At 40.7% G+C, this 18,940-nt stretch overlaps 1 protein-coding gene and 2 pseudogenes across 1 annotated transcript; 2 read left to right on the top strand and 1 right to left on the bottom strand.

Moving 5' to 3' along the window:
- Positions 1 to 444: 444 nt before the first annotated feature.
- On the bottom strand, positions 445 to 2,750 carry LOC148791394 (G-type lectin S-receptor-like serine/threonine-protein kinase LECRK3; annotated as a pseudogene).
- A 249-nt stretch (positions 2,751 to 2,999) lies between these two features.
- On the top strand, positions 3,000 to 12,757 carry LOC148791393 (G-type lectin S-receptor-like serine/threonine-protein kinase LECRK3; annotated as a pseudogene).
- A 1,637-nt stretch (positions 12,758 to 14,394) lies between these two features.
- LOC148791392 (G-type lectin S-receptor-like serine/threonine-protein kinase LECRK1) lies at positions 14,395 to 17,139 on the top strand. Its single transcript, XM_088887183.1, has one exon. It carries the CDS (start codon positions 14,692 to 14,694, stop codon positions 17,068 to 17,070), a length of 2,379 nt encoding a protein of 792 aa, XP_088743309.1. The 5' UTR covers positions 14,395 to 14,691; the 3' UTR covers positions 17,071 to 17,139.
- Positions 17,140 to 18,940: the final 1,801 nt, after the last annotated feature.

Below are 18,940 nucleotides of genomic sequence, written 5' to 3'. Positions count from 1 at the left end.
TTTAGTGACGTTTAAGTCAAATGTCGCAATAAAATTTAATAAATGTCACAAAAAAAGCAAGGTATAATGACATTTAAGATAATCGTGAGACGAAAATGTTGAATTTTGGCGACGTTTGTTTTAAACGACACAAAACAAACGTCACAAAAAGCGGTTATTTTTGTAGTGCAATGACAAAAAGTACAAATTTCACATCCAGCAGGAGTATAAATCATATTCACAGTACAAACGGACACAGCAAGCTTAGCACCTCTTATTATTATTATTATACAAAGTTGTAGAATGGATAAAAAATGTAAAATAAGAAGGTTTTTAATTTGTTAGACATATTCATAAGTACTAATTATAGACGAAGTAATATAAACTACAAATTAACCATCTCAAGATAACAAATTAACAAGCAATCAGATCACAGATGAAGCAGGAAGAAGATCCTAGAAAGTGCTAGCCATTAATGGAAGAAGTTGAGGGAGGAGGGGGTGTGATCAGAGTCCCTTCCAGCATCAACACCACCTGCTTCATTGAGGGACGTAAAGCTGGTTCCATCTGGACACACCACAAACCCACCTTCACCATCCTCTCCAACTCATCTGCATTCACCTCTTCAATGCCCACTAACTTGTCTAACTCTGAGTTGTCATAACACCTATGCACTCACTCCAATAGAATTATCTCTTCCTCTGCAACTGATAATTCAAGTTTCCTCCTGCAACAAATGATTTCAAGTAACAAGGTTCCAAAGCTGTAAACATCTGCTTTTACTGTTACCGGTTCATTCTTGTGCGACTCTGGGGCTTGGTACCCTCTTGTTCCTCTCGGGGTGGTGAATGTCCTTGTTTGGTCCGGCATCAGCAGCTTCGCCAGTCCAAAATCTGAAATCTTTGCAGTCCATACATCATCCATGAGAATGTTATGAGGCTTTAGGTCGCAATGGATGATATGGGTTTGGCATTCCTCATGTAGATAGAGGATTCCTCTTGCTATTTCTATAGAGATTCTGACTCTCTCTTTCCATTCAGGAAGCATTTGGGCCTTGAAGAGGAGGTCTGCAAGAGAGCCATTTTTCATATATGTATTCACAAACTAGAAGACTATTCAAACCTTCACTGCAGAATCCAAGCAATTGTACCAAGTTCCTGTGGTGGGTCCTCCCAATTACCTTCATCTCTGTCTGGAACTCGGTTTCTCCTTCTTCAGCCACCCTCTCTAGCTTCTTCACTGCAATTTCTCTCCTTCCTCTTGGTAAGGAACCCTTGTAAACCCTTCCAAAAGCGCCCCTACCGAGCTCTTCCTTGAAATTATTAGTTGCTTGTGCAAGCTCATTATATGTGAACGATTTCAAATTGATTTCTTCAACAAAATCTGACTGAAGATTTGCATTCTTTGAGATCACCTGGTAGCTCCATATCCTGTTTCTGTAAATCAAGAAGCCACAAGAAACAAAAGTTATCAAAGATAAGGCCATAAGAACAAGACCCACTATGAGAAACTCTTTGCCGAGTCTATTGGTAATGATTTTATTGACAACAATTGTTTTGGAATGGGTATCTCTACTTGAGCTTCCAATTCTCGACTTAATGAAAGCTCTTATGGATTGACTCGCAGTTCTCTTCCCATATCTCAATGGTAGTTTCAGCTCCCTGCAATATTGATCTTTATACAGAGCCACCACACAATTACAGTCATCCAAACAACCACGTTCACAATCTCCTTCACTAGATAGCCATGAAAGTGCATATTCATCACTTCCCATGCCGTGTTTTCCCAGGGTGAGATGGTGTAGTTCGTGTTATTACTTCCTAAACAACCCTCTTCTAGATTGACACTCAGTTTGCACCCAACGTATCTCCTATTGGGATCAATGAAATCAAAACCAAGAGGACAAAGGCAATCGTGGGTTGCACCATTCATGGTGCAATAGCTGTTTAACCCACAAATACCTTTCACAGTACAGAGATCTTGTTTATTAATGGCAGACCACATGATCGTGAAATTCAAACTACTATTAGTTCCAATTTGATGCAAATAAAGACGCAAGACACCATCACTGTCAAATGTAGCTCGATACAAAACCTTTCCTCTGGTGGGAAATCCACCTTCAGTTATATTCTTTATAATGAATTCATCATATAAACTACTGATCCCAAAAAAATTACTGTGAAGAAATAATACCCCATCTTCATTTTGATCCAGTGACACGTTCGTTGAGCTTACTTCTTTGGTGTCACTTGACCACTAAGCATATCTTCCATCAAGAAAACCTGTTAATGGATAAGCGACGAGATTCCCATCGCTTTGCATCAAAAGCCGAAACCTTCCAGTAGAACGGTCAGTTTCTGAGATGCTGGAATAGAGAAACTTGGATGGTGCGAGACTCAGTCCTACCAAAAGTGTATCGGTTGGATGATCAAAACTGGTCCATAAAGCTTCTAGATTGGAATCATAGAGCACAAAATTACCTTAGTTGACATGGAAGCTGTGAAACCACTGGCTGGTTTAATCTTTTCTGTCTATTATTCATTGAGAATTCAAGTATATATATACATGAATACAACCACAGAACTCCTAAGCTTATGGCAACTAGAACTCCTATGTTTACAGGGACTCAATCTTTCCTACCCTATCGGAACTATTCATGATAAGAAAAGAAGATATATATATAAAGAGGATATATACGTGAACGGACTCCTAATCCTAACAGAAGCTTGAGAAGCTGGCTTAGTAGCATTCGTAACTGGATCAATCACCATTTATGAATACTAAGACCACTTAGTTATAGAACCAATTGCGAGTAAAAATATAATGCCGTACGTATACATGGAATGAGGCCTCTCCAAGTTGCAGAGTTGAAAACTTAGTCAAAAGTTGCATATTTGAATGGTATAAATTGTGACTGTGTGCTTTTGATGACGTTTCAACACGCTTTATTGAGCTTGAGGCCTTACAAAAGCTATTCCTATTAAGATGAAATCATAATAACACAGAACTACGTCTTGATCATGGCTGCTCATTTTCTGTTTCTTATCTTCTCTTCTATCGTTCGTGTAGTAATAGCTCAACAGCGACCATCCAACATAAGCATAGGTTCTTCTCTCTCCCCCACCTCCAACCCATCATGGCTCTCAAGCTCTGGACGATTTGCCTCTGGATTTTATCCACAGGGCAATGGCTTCGCCATTGGAATATGGTTTGCCGGAATATGCGAAAAGACAATCGTGTGGACAACAAACCGAGATGATCCACAAGATGCAGGTACTCTATAAGCACCCCATAAGTCGCAATGAATCAATGCAAAACAATCAGTCACTTTATTGCCGCTTTGAATAAAAATATCTCTAGTTTGCTTTGCCTTCAAACAAACATCACAGGTTTTGTTCTTATTATTACTGATATTAAGAAGCAAGCTAACCGTTTGATGAGAAGGGTGTTTCAATCTCCGATGCCACAAATTGCTTGACCCAATTCAATCTGTCTTGTAAGCACGAATCGGCACCACACCCTTGAAGACATAGACCCCATCAAGCTGTTCACCCGCACCAATCAGAGTCATCGAGATGCGGTCTTGTATCACACACAACTTATTAGTAAATGTCACAATACAATCTATGTCACGAAGTAACCAACCTACTGACAATAAATTACAATTGAGTTTTGGGACATATAATACGTGCAGCAATTTAAAATTATTTCCAAGTTGAGCAGTGTCTTCTTTCACGGCCTTGGTGTGTGCACTGTTGGGTAACCTAACAGGACAATGTGCAACATCATAGGTGTCGACGAGCACATTTAAATTCCCTGTCATGTGATGTGACGCCCCAGAGTCAATAATCCATTCAGTGGAGTAATTCCTACTAGAAAGTTTTTCATTAGTCCCGGTTTTGTAAGCATTAAGCATGCTTACAAGAGTCTGCCATTACTCGTCATTAAGCTCGCTCAGTCCGGTTCGGTCTCCGTCAGTCACAGCTGCATTAGCAGCCACCTCATGCCCCGCTGATGACTGAGCAGCATGAGCTTTTGCCGATTCGTCGTAGTTATCTCCTCTCAAGACCATCGGACTGATAATAATTCCAGGATTATCTGATGGATGCAAATAGAAAGGAGAAGACGATCCAACAGACTTACTCGAGCTCTCACCGTTCCTGTCGTTGTTGGCAGCTGATGTAGCACAATCTAGTCACTCCTAGTTGGCGCTCGCGTGGCTGATCATTGTATGTTTCTAGCCACAACGTAGGTACTTCAATCTCTGCGGGGATCACTGTTTCGGTGTCGTAGGTGATGTTGAAGGGTGTTTCTCCCGTGGTAGTCTTCTTCGTGGTCCAGTAGGCCCATAGGACACTGGGTAGTTCATCTGCCCACAATCCTTTAGCTCGGTCCAGCCGTGCCTTTAGTCTGCGGAGGATGGCTCTGTTGGTGGCTTTATCCCCACCTAACATGGAAACAAGTCCCATCATAGCGGGAATCTAGGAATTGCTCCACCAAACCCGTGAGGACTCCAGTATATAAAGACCTCACCCCCCAGGGGCAAAGTTAGGCAAAAAGGGGGAAAATGATGCTTCTTGCAGGCAACCAGTTCCTGCTGTCTACAATGATGAGAAGATCATCTTCTGCAGGGAGCAGCCGGGTTGCACTACACCAGGGAGCTCCACTTCAGCCCCTGAGTCATCGGCTACCTGGGAGCAGACCAAATGACGAGGTACTTAGCCAAATGAAAATGATACGTGACCAGAAACGATTACATCAATTGGCGCCGTCTGTGAGAATACGCTACAAAAAGCTAAGTTCTCATTCTACAAAAGCTAAGTTCTCATCCTACAAAAAGCTAAGTCCTCTTCTCCCAGAAAATAAAACCTCATCAGTCCTCTTCGCGAGGTCCCCTCTACAAAGATGAGCTCTTCATGGTTTCCGCGGAAGTTGGTGGCCAACAGACTACATGGGCGCCCTTGCTGGTCGAGCCTTCCAAGGCTCTCGTGTGAGTTGGCGACCTAAAGTCAGTAGTGCTGCCCCCGTTGGTCGAGCTCCTAGCAGCTTCTTGTAGGAGTGGGTGACCGGCACCACGAGGCTGATGCAGTGCAATCATAGCTCTAAGGCGCCCACTCGACGACCTGTGTGCGGCCTAACACAGGCACCGACCTGGCAATCTGGCCTAAGCGCGACCTGGCAGCCTGGCACTGGCGCGACCTGGCGATTTGCAAGACGTGCTCGCCGATGAATTCGGCGTGCATATCCAAACACTCCCATGATCCTTGGAAGTTGGCCCACGTGCCAAGCGATCTAGAGGGTGGTCAACGTGCATGGCAGTTACCTCCAGGAATCTCGAACCACTTAGATGACCTCGCAGAGATCTCAGATATGGTGTGTGAAGCCCATGCCAGACAATGCTTGTATAAAGGCACCAACCCCAGAAGCAAGTAAGCAAGTTCTAACTCTCAGACTGTGATTTTTAGCTTGCAGTCTACTATGAGAGTACTGACTTAAGCATCGGAGCATTCCTGCCGGGAAACCCCCCGGGAGTTCTTCCTCTTTCCTCTCATTTCAGGTACCTCTCAGGAGCGACGCGAGCGCCAGATAGGAGTGACCGGATTGTGCTACATCAGTAGCCATGGTGATCAATCAGCAAGACTCATCTGAGACGATCAAGCAAATGGTCGAAGATGGCTTTGGTGTCGATGTGATTCCGTTGCTCAACGTCAGAAGTAATATCTAACCCAAGGTGATTGATTATTGCAAGAAATATGTCGAGTTTGATTCCAAGAAGAAGATGGACGATCCTAATGAGGCTCACGAAGAAATCAGGAACTGGGACTCAGAGTACATCAACGTCGGTGTCGATGAGCTTTACCATCTTATAATGGCTGCCAACTACCTTCATATCAAAGGGTTGCTGGATTTGACTTGCCAGAAGCCCGCTCTGATACCATGAAAAAATTTTGAAAGCCAAAGGTTGTTGTTTCGATTGTTATCTCATGATATATATACAAACTCGATGGAGTTTCTTGCTCCAAAACGTTCTAACAACCCGACGTCCTAAATGCAATGCAACTTCTATCTCCAAAAGACTTCCTAATCCAAAAAGAATATCTTCCTACAAACACGGCTGCTAAAAACAAAGCTTCCTAATTGTACAGAAATATACAGATCCAGGATCTCGTAGGACTCTCGCGTATTCTCATCCAATAGAGGGTAACATTACGATCAAATCAAGGCCAAGAAAAGACCATTGCTGAAGCTCCGCAATCCGCTTCTTCTGCTTCCATGCTTGATTTGGGCAACTTCATTCTCTATGGTTCTAATGGGAATATCAAATGGCAGAGTTTCGATTCCCCAACTACGACCATTCTACCAACCCAGCGCTTGATGACAGGTAAAAGAGCTGTTCTCTAGTGCTTCGGCAACCAACGACTCAATGGGAAGGTTTCGCCTCAAAATGTAGTAAGATGGAAACCTCGTGCAATACCCTATTCAAACTTCTGATACTGCGCAGCACGCTTATTGGAGTATAGGTACGGCTGATGAAGGAGCCGGCGTTACATTAAATTTTAACGAAGATGGCCACCTGTACTTGCACAACGGCACCGGATTCCAAATAAAAACCCTGTATGCCAGAGAGAATTCTACAAATGAAACAATCTTTTACCGCCTGACAATCGATGTGGATGGCATCATACGGTTGTATGCCAACAGTTTGGATCAGAAAAGTGATTGGTCAGTCAAGTGGTTCTCACTGACTAATCGTTGTGACCCCAAGGGTCTATGTGGCCTAAATGCGTACTGAAGACTCATGGATGAAGAAGCTATTTGCTCCTGTCTTGATGGTTTTGATTTCATAGATCCAAGTCAACACTGGTTGGGCTGCAGAGAAGTTCCAGTGGAGAAACTTGTGGTAAAAAGGACCAAAATCTCATATTGTCTTTGTATAGATCGGATAATATACAATGGGAAAGTAACCCGTATTCTATCATAAATCTCTCGGAGGTAGAAGATTGCAACGATAACTGCTTGAGTGATTGTTACTGTGAAGTTGCATTTTTTAAAGATAAAGAATGCAGGAAGCAGAAGCTACTGTTGAGATATGGGAGAAGAAACATGGATGATACTACCATTGTTTTAGTCAAGGTGGGCAGAAGGTCAGAGAGCAGAAGCGATCCTTTAACTACAGCTGAAGCAGAAACCAGAGGAAGCAAAGCGCAAAGCAGGAATGCTATTTTATTCGTTGGTGTTGCATTTATTATTAGGCCAATTATTCTCCTAGCAATTTCGGTTGTTCTCATTAGGAAAATGAAGAATTTACAGAGGAGCCACAAAAATCGTCTTTGTGGCTCAGTCTTTAGAGGAACCATAGCAAAGGGATGAAACCAAAGGGTGGTCACAGTTAAGAAATTACACCAAGTGGTGGAACAGGGAGAACGGGAGTTTTAGACTGAGATGAGAGTTATTGGCAAAACTCATCATAGAAACTTAGTACAGTTACTGGGTTACTGCAATGAAGGCCCTAACAGGCTACTAGTGTATGAGTACATGAGCAATGGATTTGATGGTTGTGGATGATAGTAACAGTAAATACTGTAAAAAATATGACAGAAAACACAGAATAGGACTTAGTTGAACGAGAGAAAAGTTTTGTAAATGTATTATGGTATTTCTCTCTAATAATTCGAATCAGTACAGAAGAGGGGTTTTTATAGTAGATGGAGTCGGTTGAAGGTGAACCGACTTACAATGAACAAAGACTCACATTAACTCACCTAGGGAGCTGAACCGACTAACTTTGGAACTGCCTACCTTTGGAAGATGCAATCGACGCACATAGGAATGAAGCGAACATTGGAAGAGAGCTTTACTGTATTTTCGAGAGGACTGATTCAATGATTCTTGGAAATGTGTAGCAACATTTAATACTCCTCCTTGGTGCACATTTCAACAACTCCAATCATGTCTCGTAACAATTCGAACTTGCCTTTTGGTAGAGCCTTTGTGATATGTCAGCTAACTGTTTTTCAGTTTTGCAATGTCTGAGTTCTATTTCTTTGTTTCCTTCAGCTTCTCTGATAAAGTGATACTTGATGCCAATATGTTTGGTTCTGCTGTGAAATATGGGATTCTTTGCCATTGCAATAGCTGATTTGCTATCGCAGTAGATTTCAGTAGCACCAACTTGTGGTTCTCCCATGTCATCAAGTATCCTTTTGAGCCATATAGCTTGGCTCGTTGTTATTGCTGCTGCAATATATTCTGCTTCAGCTGATGATTGGGCAACAGTTGCTTGCTTCTTTGAAGCCCAAGAAAATATCCTTGATCCAAGTGTGAAAGCATAATCAGATGTACTTTTCATGTCATCTACTAAACCTGCCCAGTCACTGTCTATGTAGCCAATGAGCTTAGAGTCATGTGTGACTGTACCGAATTCCATAGCTTTTTGTACCTTGCAAATACCTTAGTATTCTTTTAGCTGCTCCATGGTGGACTTGACTTGGATTCTGCATGAATCTTGATAGTAGACTAACTGCATATATGATGTCTGGTCTTGTACCAGTTAAATAGAGAAGACTTCTAATCATATTTTGAAATTGTGATTCATTTTCCTTTGGTGAGCCATCTTCCTTTTTGAATGCTTAAGTGTTGTCTAATGGAGTGGAGATTGTTTTGCACCCCTCCATTTTGAATTGTTCAAAAGAGTTTTTGTATACTTCTTTTGTGAGATGAATGTCTCTTCTTCTTCTTGCGTTATTTCAATTCCAAGAAAGTAGTGCATTAAGCCTAAATCAGTCATCTCAAAAGTCTTCATCATGTCTTCTTTAAACTTCTTGACCATCTTCTCATTATCTCCAGTATAAATAAGATCATTTGTACCTTGAGTTTTGATGTAGAGTGTTGGCTCACTATAGCTCCTCCTGAATCCTTGCTCCGAGAAATAATTGTCGATTCTGTTGTACCAAGCTCGTGGAGCTTTTTTTAAGCCATATAATGCCTTATTTAATCTGGGAACTTTGTCTTCTTGTCCTTGCACCACGAACCCTTGACGCTGCTTCACATAGATTTCCTCCTTAAGATAGTCATTGAGGAATGCAGATTTTACATCAAGTTGAAAAGTTTTCAATTTCTTCTGTGCAGCTAGTGCTATCAATGCCCTGATTGTGTCAAGGCGAGCAACTGGAGCAAATATCTCATTGTAGTCGATACCGTATTGTTGTGAGTATCCTTTAGCAACTAGCCTTGCTTTAAGCTTCTAGATTGAGCCATCTGAGTTAAGCTTTGTCTTGTAGACCCACTTAATTCCAATAGTGTCTTTGTCTTGTGGACGATCCACAAGCTCCCAAGTCTCATTTTTTTTATCATTTTTATCTCTTCATTCATAGCTTTTCTCCATTTTTCTTCCTTAAAAGCTTCTTCAAAACTTTTTGGTTCTATAATCATCAAGTTGCATGTTTCATATATTTCCGTTAAGGATTTAGTTTGCCTTGGTGGTGAGTTCGGAGTAGACTGTGAAGCTTGTTCCGGTTCCGATTGTGTTGGCGAACTGATTTGATCACAAATTTCTTCAATTCTTTGACTTGGTAATAGAGGCAAGTTGATAGTCTTTCTTTCAACTTCTTTTGTCTCCCAATTGTATGCAGCATCCTCGCCGAAGCTTATGTCTCGACTAATTATGAGTTTTTCTTTCCTTAAGCTATAGACTCGATAGCCTTTTGATTGAGTGCTATAGCCTAAGAAAATTCATTTCTCAGTCTTCTCATCCAGTTTGCCTCTTTTCTCTTGTGGGACATGTGTGTAGCATATGCATCCGAAAATTCTGAGATGCTTTGCTGATGGCTTTTGCCCACTCCAAACTTCAATTGGTGTCCTATTTTGCACAGCTTTAGTTAGACATCTATTGAGCAGATAGACAGTAGTGTTTACTGCCTCTGCCCAAAAAATTTTGGGAAGACCCTTTTCCATGAGCATGGCTTTTGCAGTCTCCATAATTGTTATGTTTTTTCTTTCGGATACTCCATTCTGTTCTGGAGTGTACCCAACTGTAAGTTGATGCTCCATGCCTTCATCTTCACAGAACTTGTTGAAATCATTGGAAGTATATTCTTTGCCTCTGTCACTTATGGTCTTATTGTTGTGACCACTTTGCTTCTCAACACGGGCTTTGAATTTTTTAAAAATATCAAAAACCTGCGATTTTTCTCGCAAGAAATAAACCCATGTCATTCTAGTATAATCATCAACGAAGATGATGAAATACCTGTTTTGATTATTTGATGGAGTACGCATAGGACCACAAACATCTGTATGAATTAACTCCAATGGCTCTTTGGTTCTCCAAGCTTTGCCGGATGGGAAGGGATGTCAATATTGTTTTCCAAGCATACACCCTTCACAGACATTGTTGAACTCCTTGATAGCTGGTAGGTCATGCATCATGTTCTTCTACTGAAGAATCCTTAATCCATGGAAATTAAAGTGTCTGAATCTTCTGTGCCATAGCCACGACTCGTCCACTTGTGCTTGCATTGCTATATAACTTGCATCTCTCCATTGAATGGGGAAGCATCTATTTTCTGTCATTTTTGTTTTTGCAATTTCAAGGGACTTGTCTTGCTTATCATAGATTGTGCAAGAGTTTCCCTCAAAATGTAAAGAGTAACCTCTTTCTATCATTTGGCCCACATTGAGTAGATTTTGATCAATATTGGGGACCAAAAGTACATCATTTATGTATTTTTTGCCTTGTTTGGTGTCAACAACAATGGTGCCTTTGCCGGTTGCTTCCATGAAGTCGCCGTTACCAATTTTGACTTTGGTCGTGATTTTATCAAGACTATGGAAGATGCTTTCATTTTTAGTCACGTGGTTACTACACCCACTATCAAGATACCAAGTATTCTTTTTTTCTTCTATTGCAGAATGGCAAGCATAAAAAAGATTATTTTCCTCATTTTTCTTTTATGAAAAATTAACTTGATGGGTTTTCTTGAATCTACAAACTTTTTCAACATGGCCAAATTTTTTACAGTTTTGGCACTGTGGTTTCTCCAAGTGGTTTCTCTTCTTGCAAATACCACATGAAGAATACTTGTCATTATTTTCTTTTGGTTTTTCTTGTGACTTTCTTCCATCAACTTTTGGTTTATGAGACCGCAGATTAACTTTAGACTGAAAGGCAGCTTCAACTGAATTTTCATTCTGCCTGTCACGCCTATTTTCATATGTCTCGAGAGAGCCCATCAATTTAGTTGGTGATAGTGTTTCTAGATCCTTTATTTCTTCTATCACCGAAATTATTGGATCATATCTCTCTGTACAAGAGATTAAAATTTTCTCGACTATTTTCTTGTCAGAAATAGTCTCCCCATAGGCTCTCATTTGATTTACTATTTCTTTTATTCTAGAATAGTAATCTTTTGCAGTCTCATTATCCTTCATCTTAAGATTTTCAAAATCCCTTCTAAACTTCTGCAATTTAACAGTGCGTACCTTGATAGATCCTTGAAACTCCTCTTGTAGTGTATCCCATGCTTCTTTTGCAGTTGATGCGCCCATGATTCGAGGAAATATCTCCTCAGCCATTGCTTGCTGCAAGCAGAAAGAGTAGAGGTGTCTTTAGCAATGCAGAATCCTTCCTCAACGATTCTCCATAAACTTTGTGACCGAAAATAGGTCTTCATTTTGATGGACCAGAAGTCATAGTTTTCTCCATTGAAGATTGGAAGAGAAAGGGTGGAACGATTGGTTTCTGCACACATTATGTTTAGAAGAAATCACGCCCAAGAGATTGATCGAATGAGCTCTGATACCACTGATGGTTGCGGATGATAGTAACAATAAATACTGTAAAAAAATATGATAGAAAACACAGAATAGAACTTAGTTGAACAAGAGAAAAGTTTTGTAAATGTATTCTGGTATTTTTCTCTGATAATTCGAATCAGTATAGAAGAGGGGTTTTTATAGTAGATGGAGTCGGTTGAAGGTGAACCGACTTACATTGAACAAAGACTCACATTAACTCACCTAGGGAGCCGAACCGACTAACTTTGGAACTGCCTACCTTTGGAAGATGCAACCGACGCACATAGGAATGAAGGGAACATTGGAAGAGAGCTTTACTGTATCTTCAAGAGGACTGATTCAATGATTCTTGGAAATGTGTAGCAACATTTAATAGGATCACTAGCAGAGTTCCTCTTCAAAGCTGAAAGAGTACTAAGTTGGGATCAAAGAGTGGGAATCGGTGTGAATATAGCAAGGGGTATCTTCTATTTGCATGAAGAGTGTAAGACCCAAATCATCCACTGCGATATAAAGCCCCAAAACATACTCATAGATGAGAATATGTGCCCCAAGATTGCAGACTTCGGATTGGCAAAACTATTGAAGCTCGACCAAACTGGGACGTACACAGGCGTTAGGGGGACAAGGGGGTATGTGGCATCGGAACATGCCCATAACAGTGAAAGCAGATGTCTACAGCTTTGGAATTGTGTTGCTGGAGATGGTATGTTGTCGTCGTAGTGTGGATATCAGTCTTCCTGAGGATGAAATAGTTCTTACAGATAGGGTCTACGACTGTTACATGGCTGGTGAGCTAAACAAGCTACTGGGTGATGAAGAGGTGGAGAAGAGAGGATTGGAGAGGATGGTTACTGTGGGTCTTTGGTGCATCCAGGATGAGCCATCCCTCCGTCCCTCGATGAAGGTGGTCTTAATGTTGGAAGGGACTGTAGAAATTCCAATTCCTCCTGATCCCTCATCTTTCCTAAGTACCTCTTGAGTTGAGCCATGTTAAACGTTGTCGCTATCATGCCCTAGCTATACGCCTCTGCTAACAACTTAAAGGGATCGGTCTTCAACAGTTTTTGATGGTTCTGAAGAAAGTAGAGACAGCAAATGCATGAAAAACTTGATGTTGCAGAGGCTACCTTTCTTTCGCGGTTGTACTATCCTTTATATGTCATCCAATCTCACCTCAATCCTGCGAGAAGGCAACAATAGTGTTGTTTTTCGTTCTCTGCAACTGTGAAGTTGAATTTCTTTGTCCTTAAACTGATGTTGCTGTTATTTTTTATGCGGTATCGTTTCCTCATTTCCTGGTGCGACTGTGCTGTTCGCTTACCGTTTTCATCTTCTCATATATAGTCTCCATTATCTATCACAACAAAAGCAGAAAATACCAAGATATCGTTTCCTTATTTCCTGGTGCTCGTTTACCTTTGTCAAGAGACTCAGGACTCTGTTTCTTCTTCATGGTTAAATTTCATTCTTAATTTAACGTGGTTCATATAAAGAATGGCCGATAAAGGCAACGAACTGGTGTGATTATAGAGAATAACATATTTTCATGGCAAACTAATAATGTGGATTCCAGAGCTGCTATGGTCATTTTCAAGTTCGATGTCGAACCAATTTCAGTGACATTTGCAAAGGATCACTGAAAATTCCCATAAACTTCACCTAAACTTTTCCAGACTTTTATAGGCGCGACATTTGCGTAAAATGTCGTGAGAAACTTTCCGCGACGTTTGTATTTTTTGTAGTTTTAGCGAAGGGCAGCTGAATTGAACGGTTTGCCCTCAAATTTGCCAATTGGAGAGAGTGGTACTGTGGCCTGTGTTGAGCAGAGAGACTTTATATTTCTTGGCTGTCTGGGGCCTCCCGTATCCCGGACCTAATCAGCGGGGCACACCTCTGACGCTGGCTGGCCTCACCTCTTAGGGCTTTAAAAACCATGAAAAAAAATACCTTGTTTAAGAAGTGGGGGTCGCTGGTAGTGGCAAAAAGTTGATCCAACCCGGGAATCCGATCCAACCAACCCCGAAAAAATAGTGTTAAGATCTCACATTTAGCTTTCTAAATTTGAGGACGACTCAACCCGACCCAACCTGGAAAAATTGGGTTCCATTGTTAGATTTAATTGGGATTATTTATATATTATTTTAGTAAATGACCAATTTTTATTATTTGTTGATAATTAATAGCAAATATTGTAAATGACCATTTTTATTATTTGTTGATAATCAATAGCAAATAAATTTATAACTGATTTTTGAAAAATCGGCTGATACCAAATAAGCAATTTCTCTGATTTCTCTTCTGAGAGAAATCATTGATCATCAAAAGAGTCAGCATGGATCCCAAACATCTCTGAAGTCAATGATGATTGATGTTGCAAAAAGTAGAACCTACTAAAGCCACTACTTTATGAGAATCGGATTTATTGTAAACAACAAAAGGAAAAAGAAAACAAATGCCAAAGTGAAATTGTGTGCGTGTGTCTGTGTGTGTGTGTGTGAGAGAGAGAGAGGCGGAGGGAGGGTCGCTTCTGGCAGCACCTTGTTCACTATAGAAATGAAGTTTCTGTGAATGGGGGTGGTTTAATTTAATGGGGTTAATCTCAACTTTGGCCTTCAGAGAAAGGGTGTTTTTGCACATTTGTTTGAAAGAATGCGACCGGACAAGTCAATTACTCAATTTATTTTAGTCTTCAGAAATGACCACCCCATTGTAGAATTTGGTCGAGATCAACGTTGACTTACAAATCACTCTCGAGAAAGAAATTTTAGCATACCTGGGAGCACTCTGCACTCTTTGACTGACGTGTTGTAACCGTTTTGTAACATATCACGAAACTTCTTCTTTGTAGCAGATTTGGACCCTCCCCACTCCCTTAAAGCTGCAGCGTTCTGTCTTGCACCCTCTCCATCTCTAATGGCGTCTAAGCTGCCTGTATTCTTTGTGTTTGTGTTTCTCTCCGTACTTTGTTTAGTTGTTGGGGCTCAACAAAATCTTTCAAATTTGATCAATTTGGGCTCTTCGCTCTCCCCATCCACTCAACCCAACTCATGGCTCTCATCCTCCGGCCGATTCGAATTTGGCTTCTACCCAGAAGGCAAAGGCTTCTCCGTCGGAATTAGGTTGGTTGGAAACCCCGAAAAGACAGTTGTCTGGACTGCAAGACGCGACGACCCACCGGTCTCCTCGAATGCTACCCTAGCTTTGACCAAGGAGGGTTGGCTTGTTCTGCGGACAGAAAAAGGTGAAGAGATAAACATCACCGGCGCGTCTGATCCCGCTTCCTTTGCTTCATTGCTCGACTCTGGCAATTTTGTGCTCTACGACAATGTTTCAAATGTGATCTGGAAGAGCTTCGATTCTCCCACTGACACCATATTGGGTGGTCAGAATCTAACCAACGGCAATTTGTTGGTTTCCAGTGTATCAAACACTGACCACTCAAGTGGACGATTTATTCTCTATATGCAGTCAGATGGTAACCTTGTTGCTTACCCGATAAACACCACAGCCGAATCCCTCAACGCGTATGATTGGACGAGCACATATACCGGAGGAGACAGCATCAACTTAAATCTCGATTACAACGGCAACCTATTCCTCAGCCAACAGGGTTCTTTGCTACTCCTTCTAGTCAACCTGTCGTCGTCCAGCTCCAGCGGACACGGGGCGGTTGTTTACCGTGCAACACTTGACCCCAATGGTAATTTCCTGCTGTATTCTCATAGCTTTAGCAGCGGTGGTAGCGCCACCATGAAGCTTGAGTGGTCGGCGTTGCAAGACCAGTGTGAAGTCAAGGGTTTCTGCGGCTTCAACAGCTATTGCGCTCTCATGGGTAGTGAACATGATTGCCTTTGTTTTCCTGGTTTCAACTTTATCGATCCCAATCAAAAGTTCCTCGGCTGCCAGGGTGACTTTGGTCCAGAAGGTTGCAGAGACTGGAAAGAGGCAGTGAAACAGTACACGGTTATTCAAATGAAGGATCTGGTTTTTCCCGTACCGCCTTACTCCGTAGTGCCAATGACGGAAGCAGATTGCAGCAAATCGTGTTTAGAAGACTGTAATTGCGGAGCGGCGCTGTTTGATAGTAATGGGAATTGTAATAAACTAGTTCTTCCACTGCGATATGTAAGAATGGGTCAGAACGAGTCTACCACAACTTTCTTAAAGGTGAGTTCTGGATTCCCAGGTAACAGAAGCTCAACCGGTTCTGTGAAGCCACATGATCCGAAAGATAGAAAGAAAAGAGAGGCCCTAGTGCTTTTGGTCAGTTTTGCTTCCGTCACATGTTCCTTTATCGCCATTGCAATATATAGCTTCTGTATCCACCGACGACAAGCACGGAATTATATAAGGTTGTCAAGAAATTGTAATTCGGTACTCACCGAGGAGTTTTCTCTGCGACAGTTCACTTACAATGAACTCGACAAGGCAACAGGCGGTTTCAAAGAGGAGTTGGGTAGGGGTTCTGTTGGAGCAGTTTATAAAGGAGTCTTATCACCGGGTGACAGAATTGTAGCTGTTAAAAGACTAGAGACTGTGACAGAAGGAGAAAGAGAATTCAAAGCAGAGATGAGCGCCATTGGGAGAACTTATCACAGGAACTTGGTTCGGTTGCTGGGCTTCTGCGTTGAGGGCTCTAAGAGGCTTCTGGTTTATGAATACATGAGTAATGGCTCACTATCTCAGCTTCTCTTCAAGGTTGAAGAACACCTCATTTGGAAAGAAAGATTAAGAATAGCACTGGACATAGCAAGAGGCATTCTCTACCTACACGAGGAGTGTGAGACCCACATCATCCATTGTGACATAAAGCCCCAAAATATACTGATGGATGAATTTTGGACGGCTAAGATCTCGGATTTTGGGTTGGCAAAGCTATTGATGCCGAATCAGACGAGAAGCTTCACCCGAGTCAGAGGGACTGGAGGATACTTGGCACCAGAATGGCAAAACAATATCCTCATAACGGTAAAGGCTGATGTTTATAGCTTTGGGGTTGTGCTGTTAGAGATTATATGTCGCAGAAGCAATATGGAGGTGAACGTCTCAACAACAGATGAGATAATTCTTTCTAGTTGGGTTTATAAGTGCTTTGTAGCTAAGGAGTTGGATAAGCTTGTGGACGATGATGATGAAGAGGTAGACATGAACAAACTTGAGAAAATGGTTAAGGTTGCACTGTGGTGTATTCAAGATGAACCGGCTCTTCGTCCTTCAATGAAGAATGTGATCTTGATGTTAGAAGGAACCGTGGATACACCCACTCCTCCTCCAAGCCTTTCCTTTTCTTAATGTTGCAATTTCTCCTTTAATGTAGTGTTTTATGATCCATATATATAATATATAATATGTTATGCTGAATCAAGATAGCATATATTCTGTTTGAAATAATGTTGAAAATTCTTCATATCATCTAGAAATTACAGAATTTACGTGCATTAAGTCCGAAATTTCAAAATCTACATAAAGATCCTCAAATTAATCAACCCATGTTACCCATCAAAAGAGCAACTCAGGGACCATTTCGTTCACAACCGGAAAGGTCTAGCCCCCTCACCTGTGTGGTTCAGATTGAAATCCGAATTGAAATCTGAATTAGCTGGAATGAATTCTCATTGGCTATTCCCTCAAATAAGGGAATGTTATTCCACCAGGAATAGAGATCAAAATCAGCCCCCACAAGATTGCTCCCATAATATAATTACTCCCATAATTATATTTTATAATTAAAATATAAAAGAAAATATTATTTTTTAACTTTTACATATATAAATATAGTCTGATTGCTAAACAGATACTGTTATTAACATCCATAGTAGAGTAATTGTGTATATATTTGGCATCGGAGCTACAGATTCTGCTGCTGACTGATTGGAAGCTGAGAAAAAAAATGGTGTCTTTTTTTTTTTTTTGTTTGGAATCATTTCTGCTATGTATAGTAGGACGTTTCTTAGAGCAACAATAATTTTTTTTGTTTGATACCAATGCTTCACGCACTGTTATCCACTATCCAGTGCCACATGCATCACTGCCATCTCGCATCCCTGTTGGCAGTAAGGAGCTGCAGCTGCAGCTCCAGGAAACGCCAAATTTGACATTTCTCCAAGCGATGCCTTCCCGATTTTCAAGGCATGGCTTGGAGCACCATTTTTATGGAAAAACGGTTTCAAACAAACGTCTGTTTCCTAGAGCACCGTTTTTTTCTGACATAGCGCTGATGTGACACTGTTTTCTAAGCAATGGCAACGATGCCAAACAAACGTTGTATCTAATGTTGATTGGGTATCGGATTTTCAGAGTCCATTGACAGCCGTAAACCTCTCCACTTCTCCTCTCCAAGTCAACACTAGGAAGAGAAAAGTCTTATTCTTGTTAGCAAAGTCTTTAATTAATTTGACTATATGAAAAGATGCTTCCTCTCCTTCACTCCCTCTAATCTTTTCTAAGGTATAAAAAAAAAAAAAAAAAATCATATTGGTGGATGCCCCCTAGAGCTGTTTTCTTTAAAATGGACATTTTTTTTTAAGGTTTTGAGATTTTACAACCCATATATAGATATGGTATGAGTAAAGTATAATATTAGGCTAAACGTGACCTTTCCATTCAATAATATATCAGAGTATATCAGGCTAAAATACCCTAGAACTTACAAGTAAATTACCAATATATATATATATATATATATATATATATATATATATATATATATTATACATGCATTTTAAATTGAAAATCTTATGTTTTGTTTCATCATTCAATAATTCTCTCTTCACTCAAATATATGTACATATACACATACGTTTTTACATGTTTTAATCAAATAATTGAAAATTTTGAACTTTATTCATGTTATTTTACTTGTTTATTATTTATGTATAATAAAAAATTAAATTTTGGTGTGTGAGGAAAGATTGAGTTCTAAAAGCCCAATCTAATGCAAGTTTTGGAAAAGATAGTGATGGGAAGTTTGAGAGACACAAAGGGTCCAAAATTTACAAAACCCTCCCTTAAACCACTGATTGGATATCCCTAAACACCTCCTTAGAATAGGGTTATAAATAAATTGAATTCGGATCAGAGTAAAATCCAAATCCGATCCAATTATTGAAAACCTGCATTTGAATCCTATCGGATTTGAAGACCTTGGATTCAAATTTGAATC

Source organism: Nelumbo nucifera, chromosome 5, assembly GCF_055504915.1.
Source record: "Nelumbo nucifera cultivar China Antique chromosome 5, China Antique-T2T, whole genome shotgun sequence".
In the NCBI taxonomy this organism is placed as follows: Eukaryota; Viridiplantae; Streptophyta; class Magnoliopsida; order Proteales; family Nelumbonaceae; genus Nelumbo; species Nelumbo nucifera.
This window is presented reverse-complemented; position numbering and strand designations above follow the sequence as displayed.

What these genes read in the sequence shown, in the direction of transcription:
- LOC148791392 (XM_088887183.1), top strand. Translation starts at nt 14,692, where the DNA reads ATGGCGTCTAAGCTGCCTGTATTCTTTGTGTTTGTGTTTCTCTCCGTA.